Consider the following 24,788-nt stretch of genomic DNA (forward strand, 5'->3'; position numbering starts at 1 on the left):
CAGAAAATATTCTCTCTTGCTTCTTGCTAAGGCTGGGAGTGTGATTTGCCACAAGATGTATCCCTTATTGAGTGCAGAGAACCAGAACTGTTGCCATAAGTTTGAATTTCAAGCGTCACATTTTCTGTGGTAACAAATTCTGAAGTACAAACCTGTGTGGGAATCAAACAGGCAGAAATATTAACCTACAAGTATCTTTGCACTCAACAGAATGTGAAATGACAGAATAAATTAAAAAAAAAAAAAATCTTGATTGGAGACTGTGCTTTTTAAAAATGTACTTTTTCAAATGTTTTCTCCTGACAAGCCCACAGCATTGGCAGACCTTCAGCATGTGTACACAGATTTCTTTCCACTGAAATGTATGTTTATCACTAATTTGCAAGCCAGCTATGTCTTCCTTATGTTTGCAATGCTAACAAAGCATCGCTGCATTTTAGGACCTGTTTGAAAATCCTTAATAAACCTGAAGATACTTCTGCCTCTGTGCTTCCAGAAGAAGCCATTGACAGGTTTCTGACTGCTTCTCAGTCTCTCACGCAGGCAGATCCTCAGCTGATGCAAGCTGCTGTAGCTTCCTGTCCGGTGATACCATATCTGTGGAACAACAGCTGTAATTAAATGCTTAAACAATTGATTAGGAGGATGGATACAAATGGGCTGACATGTGTGATTTCAGTTGCAAATGTTTCAGTTGCCTTTCTCAGGCCCACAGCTCCCACAAGACCACCTTAGATTATGGCCTTGAAATGGGAGCGTACTGTCTTCCTCTGAGCAGATTGCCGCCTTCTGCCATAACAGGGAAGAACTCTTCAGGTTTCTTTTCTCTTAAATTTCAATCCCTGATTTGATTTCTTGTCCCTGACTACTGAGTGTTTTGGCCTTTCAAGAAAACACACTATTTAAGTTTTCAAATGGGATTGTGGTTAAGCTGCTCTTTTCCTAAGGTCTGACAACGCTTTCCCAGACTAGATTTTGGTCTGGATAATGGAGGTGAAGGTGCTTTCCTGAAAGGCTGTGATGTAAGTAACCCTGAGAGAAGAGTCACCCAACTTCAGGAGGGCTCCACCTGTGACTCATCCCTGTTGTCTTTAACAGCACTTTACCCAGAACTTTAAGAACACTTTTTCCTGCACGCAACATGGTTCTTTTGTTTGCCACCTTAAACATATGACTTCTATGTGGATTGTGAGACTAATATTGAAAAAGGGGTCAAGAATGGAAAGCATGTTGAGAAGAAGGGGGTGAACTCTTTGACTATAATCTAGCTGACTACAGAGCTGCACTGTTAAGTGTCATGCATTTCTTAGCTGAATATGAAGGAAGAGCAGTTGCTAATGTTTGTAGATGTGAAATGGGATCTTCAGGGGATCATTGGGGATGATAAGGCTTGTCTACAAAACACCTCCCCAGCTATAAAGTAAAGCTACACCTAAAAGAGGCTGGAGCTCTAATTACCTTCAGGTACTTTCTATCCTTAGAGATGAATATCATCTATTCAAAATCTGCTTTGAATATTTAAGTACTAGCATATCTGCAGCCTGTTATTTTCAGGGACCTAAAAGCCTTGTGGTAGATAGCAGCTTCTGTCCAGATTTTGCCATTTCAGCTGTAGTAGGATGTCTGTTCACAAAAGACTTATTCATGGGCTGGTGAGGAAAAATTCTGGCTTTTTTTACTGCCTTTGTTCCTATTTGTTGTAGATGCTGCTGATGAATAATACCTTTTCAGATATTTAATCTACCTGTTGTCCAAAGCAGAACTGTTGCTAAAAGCACTGAGTTTAAAATATTTGGTTTTTGGGTTACCCCACTGATCTCTGTAAAGGATAAGTTCATCAATACAGGCCTCAGAGAATCATCTGAATTGTATAGAGAAGAATGGGAAAGTGTAGTCTTACTTTTCTTTTGAGCTTTTCATAGTGATAATTAGTACTATTTTGGGTACTAATTAGCAGTGAGCTGACAGAAAACAAACAGAACTGATAGCCATTTTCTATTCTAAACATAATAATAGCCTGCATCAGTAAGTTCTTTGTGATGCTGTGCTTGCAGCTTTGTAGGAGTGAACTATAGTGAAGGTAAAATTAATCATCTCTGGATTTTACTAATGGCAGAGAAATCATAGGTTTTGGGTTGTCTTTCAACCTATGTTAGCATGGGTTGAAACAAAGAGAAAAAAAAGCACATTTTTCCCTTAATTTCTGCCTGTGTATTGCAGAAGTCACTTTACTGTAGTCAGTAGTTACACCTTGTTAAAACAGTTGAAAGAAGGTTCAGAAGGTACTAGGAGAGTTTATAAAATTAAATAGCGTTCAGTGCAAAGAACTGAAAATGTGCAGAAAACAGAAACTAATATGTCTGATGAATTTCATATGACAAATAGAATCATAGAATCGCTAAGGTTGGAAAAGACCCACAGGATCATCCAGTTCAACCATTCGCCCTTCACCAATGGTTCTCGCTAAACCATGTCCCTCAACACAACATCCAAATAGCAACCTAGTGAATGAGCAAATAGCAACCTAGTGAAGGAGCAGTACGTTCACCAGGTCATGTGCATCTAGCTGACTTGTAGAGTTACAGCACCAACATACATCTGTGACAATGCAATTGCTAAAACCGTTTTGATTGGTACTGTGTAGCAGTCATCATTCAAATCCACTACTGTCACTTCTACTGACTTTAGAGGAAAACTCTCCTCGATGTCTTCCAGCTTGAATCAGGGAAATGAAATGATAACAGAGTTTCATTTTCCAGTTAGTTTTCCAGATGACTATTTGATACAATTAAAAATGAAACAAACCAAAACTGAACATTTGCTAAAAAAAAAAAAAAAAATGATGCCAAAGTTCTGTTTTGGTTTTTGGTCTGTCAACTAAGTAATGTATATGAATGACAGAATCAGGAAATCAGACAGAGCGGCTGTGGTGGGAAGGGCCTTCAAAATGTAATCAGGTCTGATCTTCCCTGAGAAATGGGAGCCCTGTCCAAATGCATCTTGAAAACCTCCAGTGTAGGGGATTCTACCACAATTCTGGGGAGGTTTTTTCAGTGATTGTTCTCACCTTAAAAATATCTTTCTAATATCTACGTGAATTTTCTCCTGCTGCAACTTGTACTTATTACCCCTTCTCCTCGGTGTGGCTCTTTGCAAAGAGACTGCCTCCATTCTCTTTCTAGCTGCCCTTGGGTGTAGTGGAGTACTGTGACAAGGTCCCCCAGGGTCTTTGCCAGGGTGAAAAGACTGTATGCAACTCTTACGACCCTCAGATTCTTGCATGGTGTGAATATAGTTGTGGTTTTGTTGTTGTTGTTGTTTTAGGGATCACTTTTATTTATAAACCTGATTTTAAATGCAGAAGGTTTGATTGTGGCTTGAGTCAAAATGTATATAAGAGTTCAAGGGTGTGGGTGCCTATTGGCTTCTGGATGACTGGAGTTAGCGCTCGGCTTTGTGTTTATACGTGATTATTATTCTAGGTGTTGCATTTCTATGTACTGAACAGTGCAGCTGGGGCCATTTTTCAGCTGTGATTAGAAAGTTTTGTATGCACTGATTCCTTCCCCAGTTCATTCTGTCACCAGCACATCTTCGTTTGTCACCAGCACAAATGGGCATGGATGTTTCTGCCTGCTGAATACAGCTGTCATTGTTGATTAACTGCTTGGTAAGTTCAGGATACAGGCATCCACTTCATAGACAAAAGAGGGTGTGACAGTGCAAAGATGCGATAGTATGTATCTCTTCTGATACCAGGAAAGGATTGGGTTTCTAAGACTTAGGAAGTAGCCCTTTATTTATTTGCTTATTTATTTATTTATTTATTTATTTATTTTCCTGATTGTCTACGGTAAAGCGTGATTGAAATAATTTTTTTTCAGAAAAAGTGTGTCTGAACGTTGTCCAAACTTACGGTAAAACACTTCCCTAATATTGCTGAATATTTGTTTTTCTTTTTTCTTCTTCTTCTTCTTTTTTTTTTTTTTTTAAACTGCAGAAAGTGAGTGAAAAAGTAGGAGGCGCAGAAGGAACCAAGCTAGATGATGACTTCAAAGAAATGGAAAGGGTAAGCCTTAATACAGATATTCACACTCATTATTACTGTTCATTTTTCCATTCTAGGGATGGATTCTCAAAGCTTCTGTCTCTGAATAATTTGAATAGTTTTGAATGTCTCAAATTCTGTTCAGTAAGACTGAGTTCTCTGATTCTTGTCCCTTTTTATCTTTTGATGGAGGAGTACATAATATATGGTACTCTTTATACTGTCAATATTTCACTCAGAGATTGCAGCTGATGCCAGCTACAAATTACCATCAGTTAAATCATTGTAGAGGGACACTGTAAGCAGAGAGAGTCTGTCTGTAAGTATGGTCATTTCAGTGGAAATTGTGCCACTGTAATTCTCAGCTACTTGAGCATCACTCAAGGAGCAAGAGCTGTCTGAGTAAGGAAGATGACAGTAGCGCTGGGATATTCATTCACAGATTCTGAGATATCCGTAGGCAGCCTCTGCTGGCAAAGTGTGTTGGGAGGATTGAGCTAACTTCCCCCAGTGGACTGCTCAGGGAAGCTGGCAGTGGTAGCACTGACTTTCTTCATGGGAAGAGGGAGAGCCACAGCTTGGTGTAGTGGTGAGAATGTGTTAGTTGAAAAAGTCAGTGTTATTTTTTTCTAACTTCATCTTTGAGATTTGCCATCAAATCTTGTAACACCAACTACTGCTTTGTGGGTTGCCGAGTGTATATCTGATAGATAACAGATCAAGAGAAATAGAACAGAAACAGATAAGTTTATGTGCATTTGTATGGGATGACAAAGAAAAAGAGCTGTGGATGAAAATCAAAGGAGGGCATATCCTTTGCACTTCATTGCAGAGCATTAGAGAAGTGATTTCTCCCCCTTGCCCCAGCTTCCTTTTGAAGGTGCTACAACCATAGGCCTTGCCATCAAACCTGGAATTTGTTAAAGAATATTCAGAAACCCGATGTTAGCTTTAGGGCTGGAAAAAGGACAGTGCAACAGCCAGGGGTGCGTCCCACAGGGTGCTTGTGGGAAGTACGCATTGGCAGCCTAGAAGATGAGAGCACTGAGCATTGAGAACAGAACAGAGTAAACTCATTGGCTACTCTCCAACTCCCCACTGGTCCCAGATCCCTTGCCAGCTTTTCTGTAGGCAGTGGACATGCTCTTTCTGCCTGTCCGTGGCCTTCTGTTCCCTCGCCCCCGTGCTCCTCTGCAGCCTTCTTTCCATTTCTGGACTCCCTACCAGGCAGTTCAGCTACTTGTTCACCCAGGGCTGGCAGACCTCTGCTGCTTCTTTGTGAAAAACATAGAGCAAGACTGGCAGATGGCAGTAGCAATAAAAAACAACAACAACAACAAAAACCACCAAACAAACAGGAAGGAGGTCAGTCACAGCTTGCTGCAAACAACTTATCTCAGGTGTTCTTTTTTAAAATAGGAATTTGCCATTATAGTAAAGAAGCTCACTCTGTAGGACACAAGTCACCCTGCAAAGAAAAGCAATGTGTTTACTCAAATACAGAGGATAGATTATGGTGAGCCCCAGACATGCCAGAACAGCACTGTTTCTTTGAGGACTAATTCTGAGAGAGTGTAGTTGTATATTTCTCTGTAAGCACCTATAAGCTGATGCCAACTACTGCCAATAAACTGTCGATGCCTTCTAACTGCTAATGTTCTTGAAATAAGATACTGAGGGATACCTTGTCTCTCCTACCCCTGTTTTACCAGAACTCCCTCTGAAAGAGGTGCACAGCTTTAGTGGTTGCTTTTGATTGACATCTGTTTTCCACTAGTTTGCCATCTATTAGGGGACCACAGATTAATAATTCTTTACATAGTTTTCAATGACCTTCATATCAAAAAGATTTCCATATTATGGACATTTTGCATGGTAATGAAAAACATCATCATAGCACAATGAATTGTGTCAAATTCATGATAGATCATCTCGAGATGCACTGTAGTAATAGAATCATGCAATGTTTCACTTAATAATAGTTTCACTTAAACAGTGGTTCTGCTACAAGCAGAAATGGTGGGCTTTTATTTTGGTAGTTTTTCAGGCATTATCACCATTCTGGAACGAGGGCTGGATTTGCTCCACAGATATTCACAGGGACACAAAATTAAAATGATAAGAACAGTTAAAAGAATTTGTAAGAGCAAAAAGAACAGACAAAAGCATCCTTCTCTTATCTGACATCTCTTTTCATGTTTCTTTTTGTTTAACTCTCTGTCCTTTAGAAAGTGGATGTTACCAGCAGGGCAGTTATGGAAATAATGGCGAAGACAATAGAGTATCTTCAGCCTAATCCAGGTAATATAATTTTACAACCTCACAGTACTTGGAGGACTTTTTGAAAATATGCTTTTTCTCAGCATTGCTTAGTCTGACAGATCTATCCTTACTGGTAGAGATGAGATTAATGCCAAGTCACTGAAGTTTCTGTGGGTTGAAAAGACAAAGGTGAGTATGGGCTTCTGTTTTAGGTTGCCAGGGAAATAAATGGGAGCTCACTTTAGGAGACTTATTTTATTTTTGTGTTACTACTTTAGGTAAGGACACAAGATATGCTTAGACACAGAGTGTGTTTATGTGCCAGCCATCAGTATGTCATCAATGTGAGGGTGGGGGCTCCCTGGGGCTGGAGGTGGCTGCCTTCACAAGGAATGCAGAGCAGGGCCTCAGTCAGGGCCTGTCCCACCATGTGCAGTGGGGCACCAGCACTACGTATCTCCCTGGGGATGGGAACAGGACTAGGCTGGGGATCAGGATCTGCACAGACTTTTCAGTTCCTGAGAAGAACGACAGAGTTCTGAAGGAGATTCTGTGATTCCTGCAGTGCACAGGAAAAAAAGTAACACGCTTCACGTGGTCCTCTAGTGATTTCCCATCTTCATTAGAGTTGCTACAAAAGGAGGCATACAAAAAGCTATTTGTGGTGAATTGGTAAAAAAAGGAGGTGTCTGCAGTCCTAATCAGAGATCACTAACTTGAGCCTTTGAAATAGAAATAAATATCTGGTTTCCATGGGGAGAAGAAAGAACGGCTTTTTGAGTGGGCTGATGGAGAGCTGCATGCTGCTGTCTTGCCAGAGGATTCTCACAAGGAGGATGATCTGGAGCTATTATAGTCACTAGTATACCAGTAAATTCAAGAACATATAGACGTGGTTGGTCTAGGAATGTAAGGGGTTTGTGTTGGCTTCACCAACAGAATCAATGGGGTTATGCAACTGAAAGATTAGTCTGAAAGCAAAACTGGGCCACATACCTATCATTAGTATTTTGGTGTTTCTTGGAGCTGCAGACAGAATTAATTCGGTATCTCTTAATAGCTGGAAACAAATTCAAACTACTGTGAGATATTTTATCACCAATGTGGTGAATGAAGGACTTTTGCTGGTATAGCTTACTTTGTGATATTTATGTATTAGACTGCAGAGGAAAGGAGGACAGTATGATGATGCTGTCAGTGGGTTGAAAAAAGGAGGAAGAATATTTATGAGAACTATTAAAAAGAAAAGAATGATGACTAAAACAGTTTCCACATCAACATATGGAATACTGTTTGTGGCTCAAGTCCACAGCTTCATTGCTCATCATCAACAAGCTCTCTTCAGGAAAAGCAATAGGATTGACAAGTGTAATGGAGTTAGTGATAAAATTGTTAACTACTGTCAAGCTGCTGTTGTGCAACACTGTATAGACTGAGTAATAAACTTTGGCTGTTTTGTGCTTCCCATCATGATACATTTGAGTGATCATGATTTCTGTGAATCACAAAAAAGGCTCACAACAACAGTGGAGAGCAAAATATTTGGAAGTATCTCAGGGTGTGATTTCAGCCACCAGAGGCTGATGTAATACTGTGCTGCCACAGCAGTTCCCATAGTCTAACTATCCATTTTTTCATCTGATTGTGGAGTATGTGAGTAACATCAGAAAATTAAAACTCTAACAGGTAGGAGGAAGATTTATGTTTTTGCGTATCAAATAAGATCACGTTGTTCATTCCACAGCTGGATAAATGTGGCAGATAGAGTAAGAGGAATGAGGGGCTGCCTCTTTCAGCTCTCACCTGATCTGAGATTGGTTTATGCCAACTGCAAGCCTGCAAAAGCAATCTTATTGCTGCAGCAATTAGAATTCATGGAAAAATGATATTCTTATTCAATAAAAGAAAAAAAAAAGGGATCTTTAAAAAATTCTCTGTATAACTATGTTACTATTTACTAAAATGTTATTTGGGACACCAAAACTACCCATTTCCTGTATTTCCTATTTGCTTTCTCATTTTCATAAAGAATAGGAACATTACATTGGAGAGAGGGGTGGAAATGAGTGTAAACAAACAAACAAACAAAAAACAGCAATACTTAACCAATGATTTCATTTAGAAGTTTACCTCTTTCTCATAGGATGAAGAGGGTTTGGGGTGAGGCACACACTCCTTGAGAGGTAGAATATACTGTGAAAACAGCATTGTGTTTGTTTAGTAAAGTACAGCCCTACTAAAGATCAGTTGTCTTCATGGTATTTTGAGGGATCAAGACTGGAGGCCTGCAGCATGGCCCAACTTCACTAAACATTTAAAAGACTGATGCTGCAAGGAAAAGGAAAGGAAAGGAAAGGAAAAGGAAAGGAAAGGAAAGGAAAGGAAAGGAAAGGAAAGGAAAGGAAAGGAAAGGAAAGGAAAGGAAAGGAAAGGAAAGGAAAGGAAAGGAAAGGAAAGGAAAGGAAAGGAAAGGAAAGGAAAGGAAAGGAAAGGAAAGGAAAGGAAAGGAAAGGAAAGGATTATTTTAATGAGGGAAGTGAAGAAAAAAAAAAAGAATATTGGGCTCAAGATATTGTGAATGATAAAATTAGTATTGTAGACTTCCCAATTATGAAAAAAAATGGAAGGCTATCTGAAAATGGCTAAAATTGAACACGATAAAGTCTCATCAGGAAAGTCATGTACTTTCCATGTAGAAGCACACTGCTGTAACTTGAAAGAAAAAAATTAGACATTGCTAGTATAAACAATGAAAACAAATAATTCTTATGTTTTACAATGAGTCAGTTAACATTTGATATTAAGCGAAATCAATAGTGACACCAGGAATATCAGTGCAAAGGAGAGGGAGCGCAGTTGGGAAGAGAATCAAGCCATTTCCGTGTGTTGTTTTGTAAATCTCTTCCTGTCCTCACTCTGGCTGAGACATAAATTAGAAAAGAAAGCATGTGGCAGTAGTACAGTAAAGCAATGGAACTGAAATGTGTCAGGATGGGATTTTTAGATCGACTGAGCAGTGACTTACCTCAGGTCCCATGGAAGCTAATGGAATCAACTTTAAAAGAGGAGAAATGAAGCCACTGGTGGACATATTCTAAGATTTCCTACTAAAACTAGATTATCTGGGACTCAAGCTTTCCAATTAAGTATAGAATCCAGATTTGATACTAATGATTAATCATTGAAATATGTTTTTTTCTTGCTTACCTTTCTCTTTCCCTTTCCTTCTTGTTTTTATTGCTTTATTGTTTTGTTTTGTTTTGATTTTTGATCTGCTTAATTCTTTCCTGTATCTTTCTCTTTCTACTCTTAGTAGCCTGTCTAGGACATAGCCACAAATTTTTTAACGTTTCCTCTTTGTTTTTGCTTTAATTTCTGAAAATATTCACATTTGTTCCTATTTCAGCTTCCTGCATCCATTTCTCCATCTCCATTTCCTGGCCTACTGATTTTGTTTATGCCAAAGTTTCTTTTGTGCGTCTGTATTTCCCCATTACCACTATCCTTTCAACGCAATTTTTAATGGCCACATACTTCATTAGTATTCAGTTTCTTATAGTGAACAGTCAGTCTGCTAACGGTCATTTTGCAGTGGGTGGCAACTGAAGGCATCAAGAAATTCAAATGCAGAAAAGTGTGATCTGGTGGCAATGAAGTGTATTGAGACAGCTTACAAAAGAGTAGTTACTATCTGTCAAAAACATGCTAACCTTTTCTAGCTGTTTCCGAGCCAAAATAAATACTGTGACACTTGTCTGATTTTGCTGTCTCTGTGCATTGACCGTGTCTATATCTGTGCATAAATATATACACCACAAAGTGAAATATATTTGGCAGCAAGAACTCTCTCTTAATAAACACTCTTCAACAATAAATTAAGAGCAAAACACTTGTTGACTGCACCCTGCTAATGGTTTGCTTTGTTGCAGAAGTGTGCGCAAGGCCAAGTTTTGAACAATTACATTAGCTATTTGACACTTTGTCAACAGAAATACTAACTTATCAGAGCTGCTGCCAAAGTCAAATCTTTTCAGTGAGGAAGGTAGAGGCATTCATAGGTGCCCTTCTGTAGTAAATACAATAGTGTAGATAAAAAACACACTCTCAGTCAGCTGGAAAACATTGTAGTAAAATACAACTTAATTTAATCTCTGCAGGCTATTCACATTCTCTAGCTGCAAAAATAGCATATCTTCAGACAAATTATTTATTTCTGCTCTCTTTGTTTTCATTAGTTGACTGTGTGCTTTCTTCTGATCTGTAGTTGTGTATCTGAAATAAAATGCAAACTAAAGAGTGTTCAGAAACACATTAATGTGGGAGTTTATCCAAATCCTCATTAACATGTATATATTTCACAATGTTTTGGACATGGTATCTGGGGACAGAGTTTTTATATCATAGTCTACAGATGAAAAACTGTGAAAAATAATTACCAGGGGCATCGAAAGCTTATTCTTGAGTGTGCCTAGTCTGGACTTGTTCTTGAGAGGAAGATTGGCTCAATCCTGTCCGGTAGGTGGAGATCTCAAGATTAGGCATTTTGGGACAGCTTAAAAATTCTTCTTTCTGACTTGTAACACATCAAACATGCTATCTCGGCATTCTTCTATCTGTGTTGTTTGACTTAAAGTCAAGGGCTAAGCCTCTTCTCTGGTCTACTAGCAAAAGAAAAAGTCAGTGACCGACAATATTTTGTTTGCTTGCTCCGAAGATCATTCCTGAAAAACATTGCTTGATCCTAAATTTGGATAATGTCTTTCAAATAGATTGTAGGAAGCTTAAATAAATTTAGAGTGCTGGTGAATCAAGATGGTAAACATGGTAACATTTCAGGTGAACTGGAGCATTTCTGTCTGTGGACTCAAAATATTATGTAACCTCTGTCAATTTCCTGTTTCAGCTTCCAGAGCTAAACTCAGTATGATCAACACTATGTCAAAAATTCGAGGCCAGGAAAAGGGACCAGGTTACCCTCAGGCTGAAGCCTTGCTGGCAGATGCAATGCTGAAATTTGGCCGAGAACTTGGAGAAGAATGCAACTTTGGTAATTTGATTACTTCTCTTTCCATTTGATACTTCTCTTTCCATTACACCAGAATAAAAATGATAACAAAATTTAGTGTAATTTTCATCATTAAAGTCTTATGGTTTTATAAAGGAAGAAATTATGCAAGAAACTCATGTTCAGCTCCATCAGACTTCAGGTTGGTCTATGTCTGCTGATATTATGTGGATCCAGTATCTTCTGTGGATTTGGACTAGAGATATTTTCTTACAGATTAAAATCAAATTGTTTTCACTTAGAACTGTATCAATATAGACTTTAGGCTTTACTGTAGATTATGGTACAGGGCCTATATTGTGATAGAAGATGTGTGTGTTCAGAAATGGTATTACTGTCTGTGAATTAGAAGGGCTGCTCTGAAAATAATGCCTCTTATTTTGTTATGTTGGCCCAAACATCAGAGGTGAATGTTGGTGGTACAGCAGTAGAGGTTGAACCTTCCCACCAGTATTCCATGTTGTTGCCATGTGACAGATGGCAGCAGAGAGGCAGTCTGACAAAATGATATCTGACATGGAGGTGCATCTGAGGCAAAGGTGTGGAATTGAGTTCCTCCATGTGGAAAACATGGCACCCACTGACAATCCTTGATGTTGAACATTTGTAGAGACCAAACAGTGGATGTGAGTACAGTGAGGCGCTGAATGGTGTGTTTCAGCAGTAGCAACAGCAACATGAAGGACAACCCTTGTTCCAAACAACAGGTGCTTGTACATTGCTGGCAAAAAAGCATAGCTAATGGTGGTGCCTATTTTGAAAAATAATGTTTTGTAGCTGAGAATTTTCTCTATCAAATAGTGTTGTAATCTATCGTAGTTTTAATGAAAATAAATAGGAGGCACTGCTTTCAGTGTGACCTATGTTTTTTGTCCTCACACAAAAAAATTATAACTCATGTTACTATTTTCATTTACAGGCGAAGAATTAAGGCTAATAGATTTTTTTAAAAAGATAGTGTTAAAAACCTTAATTCCTTGTATTTTGGCCTTTTTTTTTTCCTGGCCATCTTAAATATATTAAGGCACTAGTTATCAATTCTGTCTTATCTGTAAAGCCCTTCCCCTTCCTAAAGCTTCAAATGAGTTTACAGCTGCCTGAGTGAGATGTATTATACAAAGATTTTATACTGTGTTCATCCACAGTAGGGGTCTAAGTAGAAGAGGTAACATTCTCTCTTGCTATTTTTATCTATCAACACTCAGAACACTCAAATAGGATCCTGAAAATTCTATTTCCTATATGAATCTGCATGGTATGTTGTTTCTGGCTCAAAGGCATCTGCAATAGAAAAGGCACCTTCTTGCTTGTTGACTAGGAACTGACTATCTTGGCAGATGTAGGCTTATTTGTTCTAAAGATTACTTAATTGTTTTGGTTTTTTTTAATTGTTTGCCTCTTACTTGCTAATTCTCAAATACATTCTTAAAGGGAAAATGAAGAACTAATAGAATTTAGTTTGTGCAAATTGCTCTACATTCCCCAGTGATTACATTAGCACACAGCAGAATAGATATAGGAATTATTTTTACATTCTTAACCAATCACAGCTATTATAACTGTTTGTCACCCTCATCCAGATCTGGCAGGCTCTTTAGTTTTACTGTGCATCCCTGCCATCCACCCCCTGCTTGGGAAACAAAACTCTTCCTGATTCCTTGCATTTTTAAGTTTTCAGACCCTTAGTATTCTTTGAAAGTAGACTTTCTTCCACCAACTTACATCTCAAATGAGGAGAGTATTTTTTTAGCTTCTTGCTTTTATTTTCATGCAGAGGAGATAAATCAGAACAGTAATTTTTGTGGACCTCAGACAGCTAATTCTGATTGACTTGTATGAACTTTTCTAAGTGTATGAACTTGAGAGTTTCATTGAATGAATCATCAAATAAAAAGAAAACAGTGGTTAGCTATTTTTACATTTGAAATTGACAATGTTTTAACTGATACAAATAGGAAAATTTTGACTTGCATTAATACTATTTTTATATGAAATCTATTGTTGAGACCATACTGGAGCAAATAAAGATGATGATTTTCCAGCACTTCCTTCAGCACAGCAACGAATGAATGCCCAAAGAAGTGTGCGTGGAGGCAGACTGTATGCAACGTGACTTCTCAAGTTCAGCTGTGTCACAAAGCATAAGTTCTGGGGGCTGTACAAATGTAAAATACTTGTTACCCTTTCACATGATGCATCATACTCTGTTTCTTTCCTTAACTTAAAGATGAAAATGGAATGCTAACTGAATCCATGAGTCAGTTTTGTGCAATGGAACCAAATTATTTTAAGATAAAGTGGACATCTTTTTTCAGGACCAGCGCTTGCAGATGTGGGAGAAGCAATGAAGGAGCTCTCTGAGGTCAAAGACTCTTTAGACATGGAAGTTAAACAAAACTTCATCGACCCGCTTCAAAATCTCCATGACAAAGATCTGAGAGAAATACAGGTATTGTCATCAATATGGCATTTTCATAATGCCAACTTTACAGAGTGTATATATACACACGTATATTTCTTTGTGTGTATATATACAAAATCCGTTAGTTGTGTACTTTAAAAAGAACTCTTAGATTCACAAATGATCTGACTTAGTCTCTTTTGGTTTGAATTTTACTTTTCATGACTGTCTCTCTTTTTAGAATCAGAAAGATCAAAATTGTAACTTTTTGAGAATAGCATCACCAAACCTTGGTAGGCATTAACACAGTACTGTAATTTTACCATCTGAAAATACATTTCACTTACTAACTAAGTGAAGAGATGTTTGCATTCAGTTTTCTAGTGTATAATAAGCAGATGCATTTTGCTGATTGCCTCTAGACTGGCACTACTCTTTTGTCTGTGTGAAAATTGTGCCCAAAACATTCCCAGGAATTTGGAGCACAAATGCATGAATTGCGTGGTTCATAGTCCAAGGATCACCCAGCATCTGTACACAGAAAAATCTTGGTGGACACATTCTTTTATGTATGGCAGGCTAATTTTATGATAGTGAATGTAAAAGTGCTTCCTAATTCAGCAAATGTTTATCTGCATAAATAACTATTCTTCTGAGATCATCGATGCTTTCATATGGTTAAATATACAAGGAACAAAGATGTCCTAGGCAGTCTGATACAATTTACAAAACTGATAATGTAATCACAAGAGGCGACAAATTGATTTTTCTGAGGATAAGTAAAGATCTAAAGTATTCTGACTAACAACATTACCTTTTGGCCAGCGTGGCATGGCAACTGCTAAATGGAATGTCAAGAGTGATCTGTCAATGAATAAACCAGAAAATTTTCAATAAAAGATCGCATTAAGATACTTTGATGATTTGATGAAAGTATAAAAGTGTAAAAGTGTATTCTGTGTTGCTTTGCTCATGAAGAGTGTTTCACAAGCCAAAGAGAGTTAAATGTCAGAAACTCTCATATCTTTAATACAAGTATCAACAGTATTTATTCATTGTATATGGCCTGTTTTAGTGCTGAACGTCTTTCATATTTGGACAGCGGTGCATCTTAAAAGAGATGTAAAGCGACCTCATTCTTCTGCTTTTCCTGTCTCAGGAATGGATGACATACAGCAAACAGCACATATTTGAAAATGTACATGGTGTATCAGTTGCATTACAGAGAGCCCGTGGTAGAGAAAGGCAATGGGGAGTTGGGAAACACACTTTATTCTTATTTATTCTTCTGTGTTTTTGTTTTTCAGCATCACCTAAAGAAAATGGAGGGCCGACGTCTGGATTTTGATTACAAGAAAAAAAGACAGGGCAAGCTCCCTGATGAAGAGCTTCGCCAAGCTCTGGAGAAATTTGATGAATCAAAAGAAATTGCTGAGTCAAGCATGTTCAACCTTCTGGAGATGGATGTGAGATACCCCTTTTTTTATGCCCCGAGCTAAATCTTAGAACAGAAAGATGCTGGTTCAGCAGTGAAGGCAATGTAAAGCAGTCTAAAACTTCTAAATCTGTGATGCCATAGATTCCTATAACTTTAAAATGAGAAAGCACTTCCTACTTCATTACAGTCAGTGAGAGGCTCGGAAGCTGTATTAACATAGAGTATGCACATGCGAGACTGATTTAATAGGTATTTGATAGATAAGTGATAAAGAACATAAATCCTCTATAACACTGTTCTGCTTCCTAACTGAACAGTATTATCTAAAAAGACAAAATATCTTTCTTCTTAGAATGACATAAATGTAAATCGCAATTTTTACTTAGCTGTGGTTATGGAGTTTAATCTGAGGCTTTTGCTCAAGTATGTAGGTGTACTGCTGAGAGGACTTATAAAGATCAGAGATGATAAATGCTCAACCCTCATGATCTCTGCCCTAATCATATCCAGTAACAAACAGGAAAGCCAGAGTTCAGAGTGCTGAAACCTGACTGTGAAACCTATTTTTTTTTTTTTATTTCTTAGAGACTGGTTTAGGATTTTACATCTATTAGGTTTTTAAATTCTCTCTTTGTAAGTAATGTAACTGTAAAATCAAACAAGAGGAAAAATCTACCTCTTCTGGAGGGAAAAAGAAACCCATACATTATAGCTGAAGTTTGTTGTGCAGGATATCTGGTCAACTGAAGTTCAATTTAAATATTTTAGTTTAAGTAAATGACTGGATTTATTTTAAGTTTAAATTCACACATAACTTAATAGCTCATTTTGTTACCTGAGTGCTCTAAAGGAGACATTAAAAGAACAAACACACTTGCAAAATGGAACCAGTGTAATGAATTTTTAGTTTTAATGTTTGTATTAAGAGTCAGCTCTATATGACTAGATAGTCCAGGCTTGTGATACACCACTGAGGCACTGTGTATTGTAGAACTGCTGAGGAAAACATTCATGGAATAGTAGAACAGTAGAATCATAGAATGGCTTGTGTTGGAAGGACATTAAGGGCCATCCAGTTACAAGTCCCACGCCATGGGCAGAGTTTCCACCTGCCACATCATGCTGCCCCGGACCCCATCCAACCTGAACTTGAATGCCTCCATGGATGGTGGACCCACAGCTTCTCTGGGCAAGCTGTTCCATACTGAAAAATTTCTTCCTAGGATCTAATCTAGTCCTATAGTCTTTTAGCTTAAAAGTGTTCCCCTTTGTCCAGTCACTATCAAAATGTAAAAAATCTCTCTACAGTCCTCTTGTAAGCTCCCTCTACTGAAATACCACGGTTGGGTTTCCCTTGGGCCTTCACTTCTCCAGGCTGAACAACCTCAGCTCCTTTGGCCTTTCTTCACTGGAGAGGTGCTCCCCTCACAAGAGATTTCGCTGATTTGTTCTTTATGAAGTAGAATGCTGCCTGTCTTTACTATAAATAACCTACATCCAAAGGTGCACTGCATCTTCCTGTTTTGGCCTACTCCACAGCCCAGAATACAAAAGAAGCAGGTCTGTGATCCATATGGTTTTGTACCCCTCAAAGACACCGAAGGAGGTTGCAGTGGAAAAGATGTATAATGCTTAAAATTTTAGTCTCATTTTGACTTTCTGAGTGAAAGTATTTTTGGAATGAAGCAGACCTGTGGGCTGTTGTTCATGCAGATAGACAATGTTGGTGATCAACAGAGAAGAGCTTTAATCACCATTCCTGATCAGGTCATAACCAGACATGGTAATGCATAAAGACTGATATGTAACTATTCATGAAATACAAGGAGAAATAAAATTTTTAGAGAAAAAAGTAAAGCTGCCTTTGCAGTTTCAGTGTGGTAGTGTTTGTTTTCTATTGCTGATATGTAATGATGTGACCTAAGATACGTTTTCATGTCAATCATCAGATTGAACAAGTGAGCCAGCTTTCTGCTCTTGTACAAGCCCAGCTGGAGTACCACAAGCAGGCCACACAGATCCTTCAGCGAGTTACTTCTAAGCTGGAAGACAGGTAATGCTCTTTTTCTAAACCTATTGAACTGGTTTTTAAGTATTGCAGAGGCAGAAAATCTATGAATAGGATGTGAAAACTTGGTTTTTTTGGAATGTGGTAATTGTGTGGTTATGAAAAGAAAACGATCTGAGTAGGCAACTGCAAACTGAGATTTATGTATTTTGAAGATGCAAATACTTCTGCGTATGACTGAATGAGATCTGAGTTGAAGGCAGAATTTCAGTTCACTAAGGCTATGAACTGAATTTAGTTGAATACATATGTTTAGATGCACTAGATGCCAGTTGTACATGTAACTTTGTTTTCCTTTCCATTCCTGTGTTAATTCTGAAGTGGTCTTTTCAGAGATGTTAATAACTGCTAGAAAAAGAGTATATTTTACATTCTGTTCCACCTGAAAGGGGATCTCTTGGTACCATGCAATTGCCATCTTGTTAAATAATCTTCAGGTTTTTTTTCAATCCAATCACACTTGATACGAGACTTAAATGAGTTTACCTTTTCCATCCACTTAACTATGAATGCTAAACTGATGCAGTATCTTTTAAAACTTCCTAAAAAAACCTTTTTTTGTTTCTATCAGCACAGAGTAGATTGTATGTCCTTGAGATGAGGAAAATAACATTTTTTAAGGGTTCACCAGTCTCTTACACATTCTTCAAGGAAACATAATGTAGATTCCACATGTTTCTGAAGCTAGAAGCACTCCTAAAAGCTAGCCATGATTCCCTATGTTCATATACTATAAGAAGGCAACACTTTGGTTGCAAATAATTCTTTGCTGTTTTCTGTCACTTCTGTAGATCTAGTTTCTGGTGCTACTGGATCTGCCAGTATTTATTTTCTCTTTGTACGTAGTCTGTAAGCCTCATCCAGTTCTAACTCTTGAAGTTTCTTTAGGATTAGTAGTGGCTAGTCTCTTTCTGGCTAAAGTTTACAGGCCTGTCTGAGGAGCTAACAGAATGATTTCCTGCACTTCCAAATGAAGAACGCAATTCACTTACTGTACAGAAATGTTAAAAAGTTCTCAGGTGTAGGTTGTTTTGTAGTCCATAAATTACACCACAGAGCGATGATAGTGTCTTCACAACAGATTTCTCATCCTATGTCAATTTAGATAATTATTTGCCCTTTTGAAACTTCTGCTAAATGGTCACTATTAATAGCTTAAAGTGACTTAACTTCAAGGACCTTGCATCAGACTACTATTATTGATTACCCAGAATAAATAATAATAATAAAGAAAACTGCCCCGCATAAGTGTACTGTGCAATCCTAAATTGTAAAGCGTCCACTCCACACCACTGGGCACAAATTAATGCACTGTGGTCTGTTTGTGCCAGGGATTAAGAAGAGATCTTGAGCTGTTATTTTTCAAATACCAGTCTTTTCCTGGTGGTGGTAAGCAAGTGACCAAGAACAAATGGTTCTTCATTTTTTGGATTGACTTTTTAGTTATGGGCCACAAAATAAATAATGCTTTAATTTTAGGCCGTGCAAATCTGATCCTGTTCACTCTTACAGACATCTACAGTGCATGTTGCTAATTTTGCAGATGATAATAAAAGATCTGAATGCAATTGATGCATTCGGGAGATGCAGCAGGGAATGTTACCACTGAGGATAAGAAGAAGGCTTAGGCTCTCAATGCTTTCTTTACATCTGCCTTTAATAGTCAGATCAGTTATCCTCAGGGCACTTTATGCCCTGATCTGGAAGTCTGGGATGCTATGCAGAATACACCCCAAGTGATTCAGGTGGAGACAGTTAGAGAGCTCCTCCACCATCTGGACTGTCACAAGTCCATGGGATCGGACGGGCTCCACCCTCGGGTACTGAGGGAGCTGGCGAAGGTGATTGCCAAGCTGCTCTTGGCCATCTACCAGCACTCCTGGTTGTCTGGAGAGGTCGCAGAGGATTGGAGGCTTGCCGATGTGACTCCCATCTACAAGAAGGGCTGTAAGGAGGATCCCGGGAACTACAGGCCTGTCAGCCTGACCTTGGTACCAGGAAAAGTTACAGAGCAAATCATCTTGGGTGAGATCACACGGCACGTGCCTGGCACCCAGGGGATCAAGCCTAGCCAGCACGGGTTCATTAAAGGCAGGTCATGCTTGACCAGCCTCATCTCCTTCTACGACTGGGTGACCAGACTGGTAGACGAGGGAAAGGCTGTCGATGTAGTTTACCTAGACTTCAGCAAAGCCTTTGACATGGTCTCCCACAATATTCTCCTGGGGAAATTGGCTGCCTGTGTCCTGGACAGCTATACCCTTCTTTGGGTAAGGAACTGGCTAGAGGGCTGTACCCAACAGGTAGTAGTTAATGGAGTTAAATCCAGCTGGCAACCCATTACAAGTGGTGTCCCCCAGGGGTCGGCACTGGGGCCCATCTTGCCATCTTGTTTAATATCTTTATTGATGACTTAGGTGAAGGGATTGAGTGCACCCTCAGTAAGTTTGCAGATGACACCAAGTTGGGAGGTGGTGTTGATCTGCCTGAGGGTAGCAAGGCCCTACAGAGGGATCTGGATAAGCTGGATAGCTTGGCTGAAGCCAATGGGATGAGGTTCAACAAGGCCAAGTGCCGGGTCCTGCACTTTAGCCATGATAACCCCATGCAGCACTATAGGCATGGGGCTGAGTGTCTGAATGACTGTGAAGAAGCAACTCTTGTTGCTGTTAAGAGGATCTTGGCCAAAATACTAATTCTTAAGGGAAAAGAAAAATGAGTAAGATAATGGCATAGTCACGTCAGGTGATAATTTAAACTAAAGGGTTAAATAACAAGTGCCAGAACTCCAAGTGCCAAAATTTGTTTAGACTGGCTGATGGAGAAAGATTAACAATTAGCCTTGGAAATGTTTGGTGCATCTTATCTGTTCAAGGAAGTAAGCCTTGACATTTGACTAATTTCATGTTTTGACAGAATAAAAGAGGCATCATCTCAGCCCAAAAGAGAATACCAGCCCAAACCTCGTATGAGCCTGGATTTCACATCTGGTGGTGACAATACCCAGCACAATGGAGGAATATCCCATGCCACCACTCCAAAACCAGCAGGTAACAGCAGTAGCAGTGAGAACAACAACAACAAAAACGCCAATTCTAGCTGAATTTTCCTACAGTGCAGATGTTCCTCCTAGAAAGTAGTTCTTTCTTGGTAAGGAAAACAAGAATGAGGATAGTACAGGTGAACTATTTGAACTGTTTGTATTAACTACATTATTCTACTGAAGGACCTAGGCTGGTTGCAAAGCACAGTACAGAATTTTTTGTAAAACTCATTTCCTCAGGCAGAAAAACATGGATCGATCATCCATCCTTGGGTCAAAAATGTCCTTTGTACTAGAAGTATAAGGAGTTGCTGCCATACTAAACTCCTCTTGAAATACAGATCATAGAACAGGCATTTAGAAAACTCATAGATCAACTGCAGGTTTTCCATAAAATACAGAATATTGGAACATTGAAAATCTTCATAATCTTACCCTACTTTTTAAAAACAAAAATTATGGTATGTATAACTTGAAATTAAAAATCACTAAAACCAGAAACAAAGGCAAATGAGGTATGTTATTTGTCCAGTGGTGAGTAGCATATACAAGTTCAAGCATTTATATAATTGTACATCATTAGTATCTTCAAGATGTATTCTATTTCCTATCAGCATGTACTATGAAAGTCTTATCACTTGTTCCTCATGATAACAGTTTGTTAATACATATCATGACAGTTGTCCTCTTCCCAGACCCTCACCTCAACTATTAAACTGACCTCAATGACAATTGCTAGCACACTTTATGTTGCAAGATTAAATACTTTTCATTAGATGATTAGTCAGGATTATCTTCCTTCTCATAGTATCCCAGTGTGAATGTTTAAAGTTCTCCCAGATATATGCAGCAACCTTATCTTTGTTTGGCAACTGGAAATGGTCTTGTAAACTAGTAATTCTGTGATTATGCAGACAGGGAATGGGAGTTAAATTGGGGATTCCTTGTGCATGAGTGTAGCTTCAGTCTTGTATAGTAAAAATCTCCATGTCACACCACCACAATTTTCTTCTTCACTTGTGTTTTTGTGGTGTCATAAACACTTTTTTGTGATAAGATTGTACAAACTGATATTCCTGTATCTCTCAGACTTGTGATTTCCTTTTCAGAGAGCACATTTTCTTCAGTAGAAGTTCTTTCTTTTGAGGGACTCATCATTTTTATAGAAACGTCTTCTTTTAAAATACCTTATTGTAGATATGTGTTGGTTCACTCAAAGATTTCCTCTTTGCACTAAATCTTGCTTTACTGACATCTACAGAAATGGAATATTCTTATCCAAAAATAGCTCAAGCATGGATATTCTAGATACAGGGAGCAGTTGAAATGAATATTTTAGAAGTCTGAATCTGAAATCAATTCATCCTGAAACTGCTACATGTAAAAAAGCTGAAACACATATTCGTAGAATTGGCATGATTTAGAGGCATGTGTCCGTTCATGCTGACCAGTGGAAGTGCACAGACTTTTCTATGGAAAATCAGATAGAGATATAAGCTTAATGCATTTTAGTGCTGATAAATCCTAAATACTTTGACTATGAACAATTATGCTTTTGGTAGGCTTAAAGCTATAGAATCTCTGGGGATTGAGGGGAAGACGGGAACATAAAGAGGAAATAATATTTCTGGATTTCATATATCCAATTAAAATCTAATCTAATAATTATAATAATATCCATTAGCCGTGCTAAAGAGTTTGTGGTTAGATGTTAATTTCAAACCTTTTCCAAAGCAATTCTGTTGGCCCTATAATAATCAGGTGTTCCATGGGAATGGGAAGCTTTTCTTTGGAAACCTCATACGAAAATTCGTGAGGTCAGGAGCATATAGGGTAGTTTATGCAATAGCTGTACCACTGAAGATTCCAAATAAAGACACAGTTTCACTTTCACTGTTATTTTAAGATACCCTGTGCCAGTAGAGCTGGAAATATATTTGGGCTTTCGCTTCTTTTTGAGTTTTGTAAAAAGATAAAAATTAGATCCCAAACTGGTAGTAGTTGTGCTTTTAAGTGTGGGCCTGAATGTAGTTTAGTTCTTTTAGTATTCTCAACTGCCAAAAGCTGGTAACTATCTTCTAACACAACCTAGCAGCCCAGATTTAGATGCTGTCAAGGGACTGTCATCACCGTATGAAGTGCACTAGAAACAGCAAAATCTATAGAAGTACAGGGTTAAAAAGGATACCCTAACTGCTGAGATTTTAAAATGTTATTTCTTTCTGTTTCTCCTCCTTAGGTGCTCACATGGATCAGCCATGCTGCCGAGCTCTGTATGACTTCGAACCAGAAAATGAAGGGGAGCTGGGATTTAAAGAGGGTGATATCATTACCCTCACTAATCAGATTGATGAAAACTGGTATGAAGGGATGCTTCATGGCCAGTCAGGTTTCTTCCCCATCAATTATGTTGATATTCTAGTTCCTTTACCCAATTAAGATAGCTGATCCACCACCTCTGTTCCAGATAGTAATGTCAGTACCACTGCTTTCAAAATGCTGCTTCTTACACCTTACAAGTGCAAACTGCAGTGGTTAGAATCGTCAAGTCCCACTGAGCATCTTTGGTTTATGTGTTGTCATACTACGTAGTGGTGATGCGTGGTATCTTCTGAGCCAACACAGTGTGGGTTAGATCACTTGGCCACACTGGCCTGGTGGTAACCAGACTACTGCTAAGATAATGTTGGGAAGATGATGGCAAGCCAAACAGGCAACTCATGGTGAAGTGGCAGGAAGTGAAGGTGGTATTGGGAAGATAATGCCTATCACCACTGTATTACTTTTCAGTCTTAGTTCTCTATAAAAAGAGGGAAAAGTTCTTGCCATTCCATCTTTCCCTTCCTAGTGATACAGTTCACACAAGTCTAACCATGACTAACGAGAATTGTACTTTCTGACCAAAATGGCTTGCTATTCTCACAGAGACGGTATAAATGTAGACTCTCTGGTTTCTCAGAAAGTGAACCACTGTACTGTGTGCCCTTCTGGTCTCTGGTCATTTTTGTATCTTTGATTGTTATTAAAAGACCTATTTCCATCTGTAGGTAAGCTTTGAAGAATAAAAAGGGGATTCCTATAGTAAAAAGCTTGAACCACAAAATACATGAATTTGCCCTTCAGAAACTTTGAGCATGCTCAATAAAATGCCAGTAGAAGGGCAAGATGGGGGATAAAACTGTTATTAGTGTTAACTGTTTCTTGTCAAGTTTTGGCACAAAATCATGCTGCTTAAGCACCAGATAGTCTTTGTAAACTCATACACTGTGGACGAGAACCAACCAAATACAATCTTCCCTAGTTTTATTTCTGTCTACCATGTGTTCTTCGAACATCATTTGTGTGTATTCTGCCCTCAATGAGGACTAAATAAAACTTATTTTTTTTCGTGTTGAGCAATTAAAGACATGTGGCTGTATATGCAAAAACATTTCCCCATATGTTTAGTTCACTCTTTTTTTTTCCTCCTTACTGCACTTGGTGTGTACAGTGCTGTGCCTAGCTTCTCAGCGTTCTTTCAGATGCAAAAGTTCTGTTAGTTTAGTAATCCAGAGTTCTATTTATCTAAACTATAGAGACTCTTTCAGAGGTTTAATGTGCTGCTTTGAACGTGCCACTTCAGTACTGGATGATGTGAAATGATGACAATTCCCTACTGCTTAATATATATACTGTATCATGGAATATTGATATTTCAAATAAATGCTGAGAGAATAACTAGAATAATTTTGTGAATAATTCTTTTATTGTTTAAAAATCTCTTGTGCTTAACTTTGGGTAACAAGAATTTTGTTTCAGAATATTTCTCAAGCCAGAACTGAAAACGTGAAAAAAATATATTTTTGTATTATTGTATTTCTTCTCTGAATTGAAACCCGTATATGTAAAATGATCTTCATAAATAGGGTAGGCTGAATGTCAAGCACATAAAGTTAATGTCATTATGACCAGCATGCAATCTTGTGGAGACAGGATACTTCCAATTAAAATATGCTGGGTTTCAAAAAACACCAAGTAATGCTTAGACTTACTTAGCTTGTAATAGTATTTCGAAGGTTTTATATTAGAGTTACACGGGGCTTATATTCTTTATTGTACAGATGTGATCATGGGTTAGCCTTGGCAAAGAACCAGACACACACCCAGTGGCTTGCTCTTGGTCCCTTCTCAGTGGGCTGGGAGAGAAAATGGGAAGAGAAAGCTTGTGAGCCAAGATAAATGCAGGGAGATCATTTACTTCTACTGTCACTGACAAACTGACTGCATAGGGTTTATGTGTCAAGGTTTTGGTAGCAGGGGGGCTGCAGAGGTGGCGTCTGTGAGAAGTGTCCAGAAACTGCCCTATTTTAGATAAGGGCCATCTCCAGCTGTCTAGAAAACTCACTGCTGGCCAGTGAGAGACACTTCTGTGCCTCTGGGAGAGCATATATAAGAAATGGAGAAAAGTGCTGTGCAGCAGCACT

At 38.5% G+C, this 24,788-nt stretch overlaps 1 protein-coding gene across 1 annotated transcript in view; it reads left to right on the forward strand.

Annotated features, from left to right (window-relative positions):
• The window catches only part of SH3GL2 (SH3 domain containing GRB2 like 2, endophilin A1), a 90,826-nt gene extending 66,775 nt beyond the window's left edge, over positions 1 to 24,051 (forward strand). Inside the window, exons 2-9 of the mRNA NM_204530.2 lie at positions 4,001 to 4,069; positions 6,277 to 6,349; positions 11,214 to 11,357; positions 13,691 to 13,824; positions 15,084 to 15,242; positions 17,164 to 17,267; positions 20,199 to 20,332; positions 22,565 to 24,051. Of these exons, the coding sequence (NP_989861.1) occupies positions 4,001 to 4,069; positions 6,277 to 6,349; positions 11,214 to 11,357; positions 13,691 to 13,824; positions 15,084 to 15,242; positions 17,164 to 17,267; positions 20,199 to 20,332; positions 22,565 to 22,764 (1,017 nt within the window). The 3' untranslated portion in view covers positions 22,765 to 24,051. The remainder of the gene's footprint in view (positions 1 to 4,000; positions 4,070 to 6,276; positions 6,350 to 11,213; positions 11,358 to 13,690; positions 13,825 to 15,083; positions 15,243 to 17,163; positions 17,268 to 20,198; positions 20,333 to 22,564) is intronic.
• Positions 24,052 to 24,788: the final 737 nt, after the last annotated feature.

The sequence above is a fragment of the Gallus gallus genome, chromosome Z, assembly GCF_016699485.2.
Source record: "Gallus gallus isolate bGalGal1 chromosome Z, bGalGal1.mat.broiler.GRCg7b, whole genome shotgun sequence".
Lineage (NCBI taxonomy): Eukaryota > Metazoa > Chordata > Aves > Galliformes > Phasianidae > Gallus > Gallus gallus.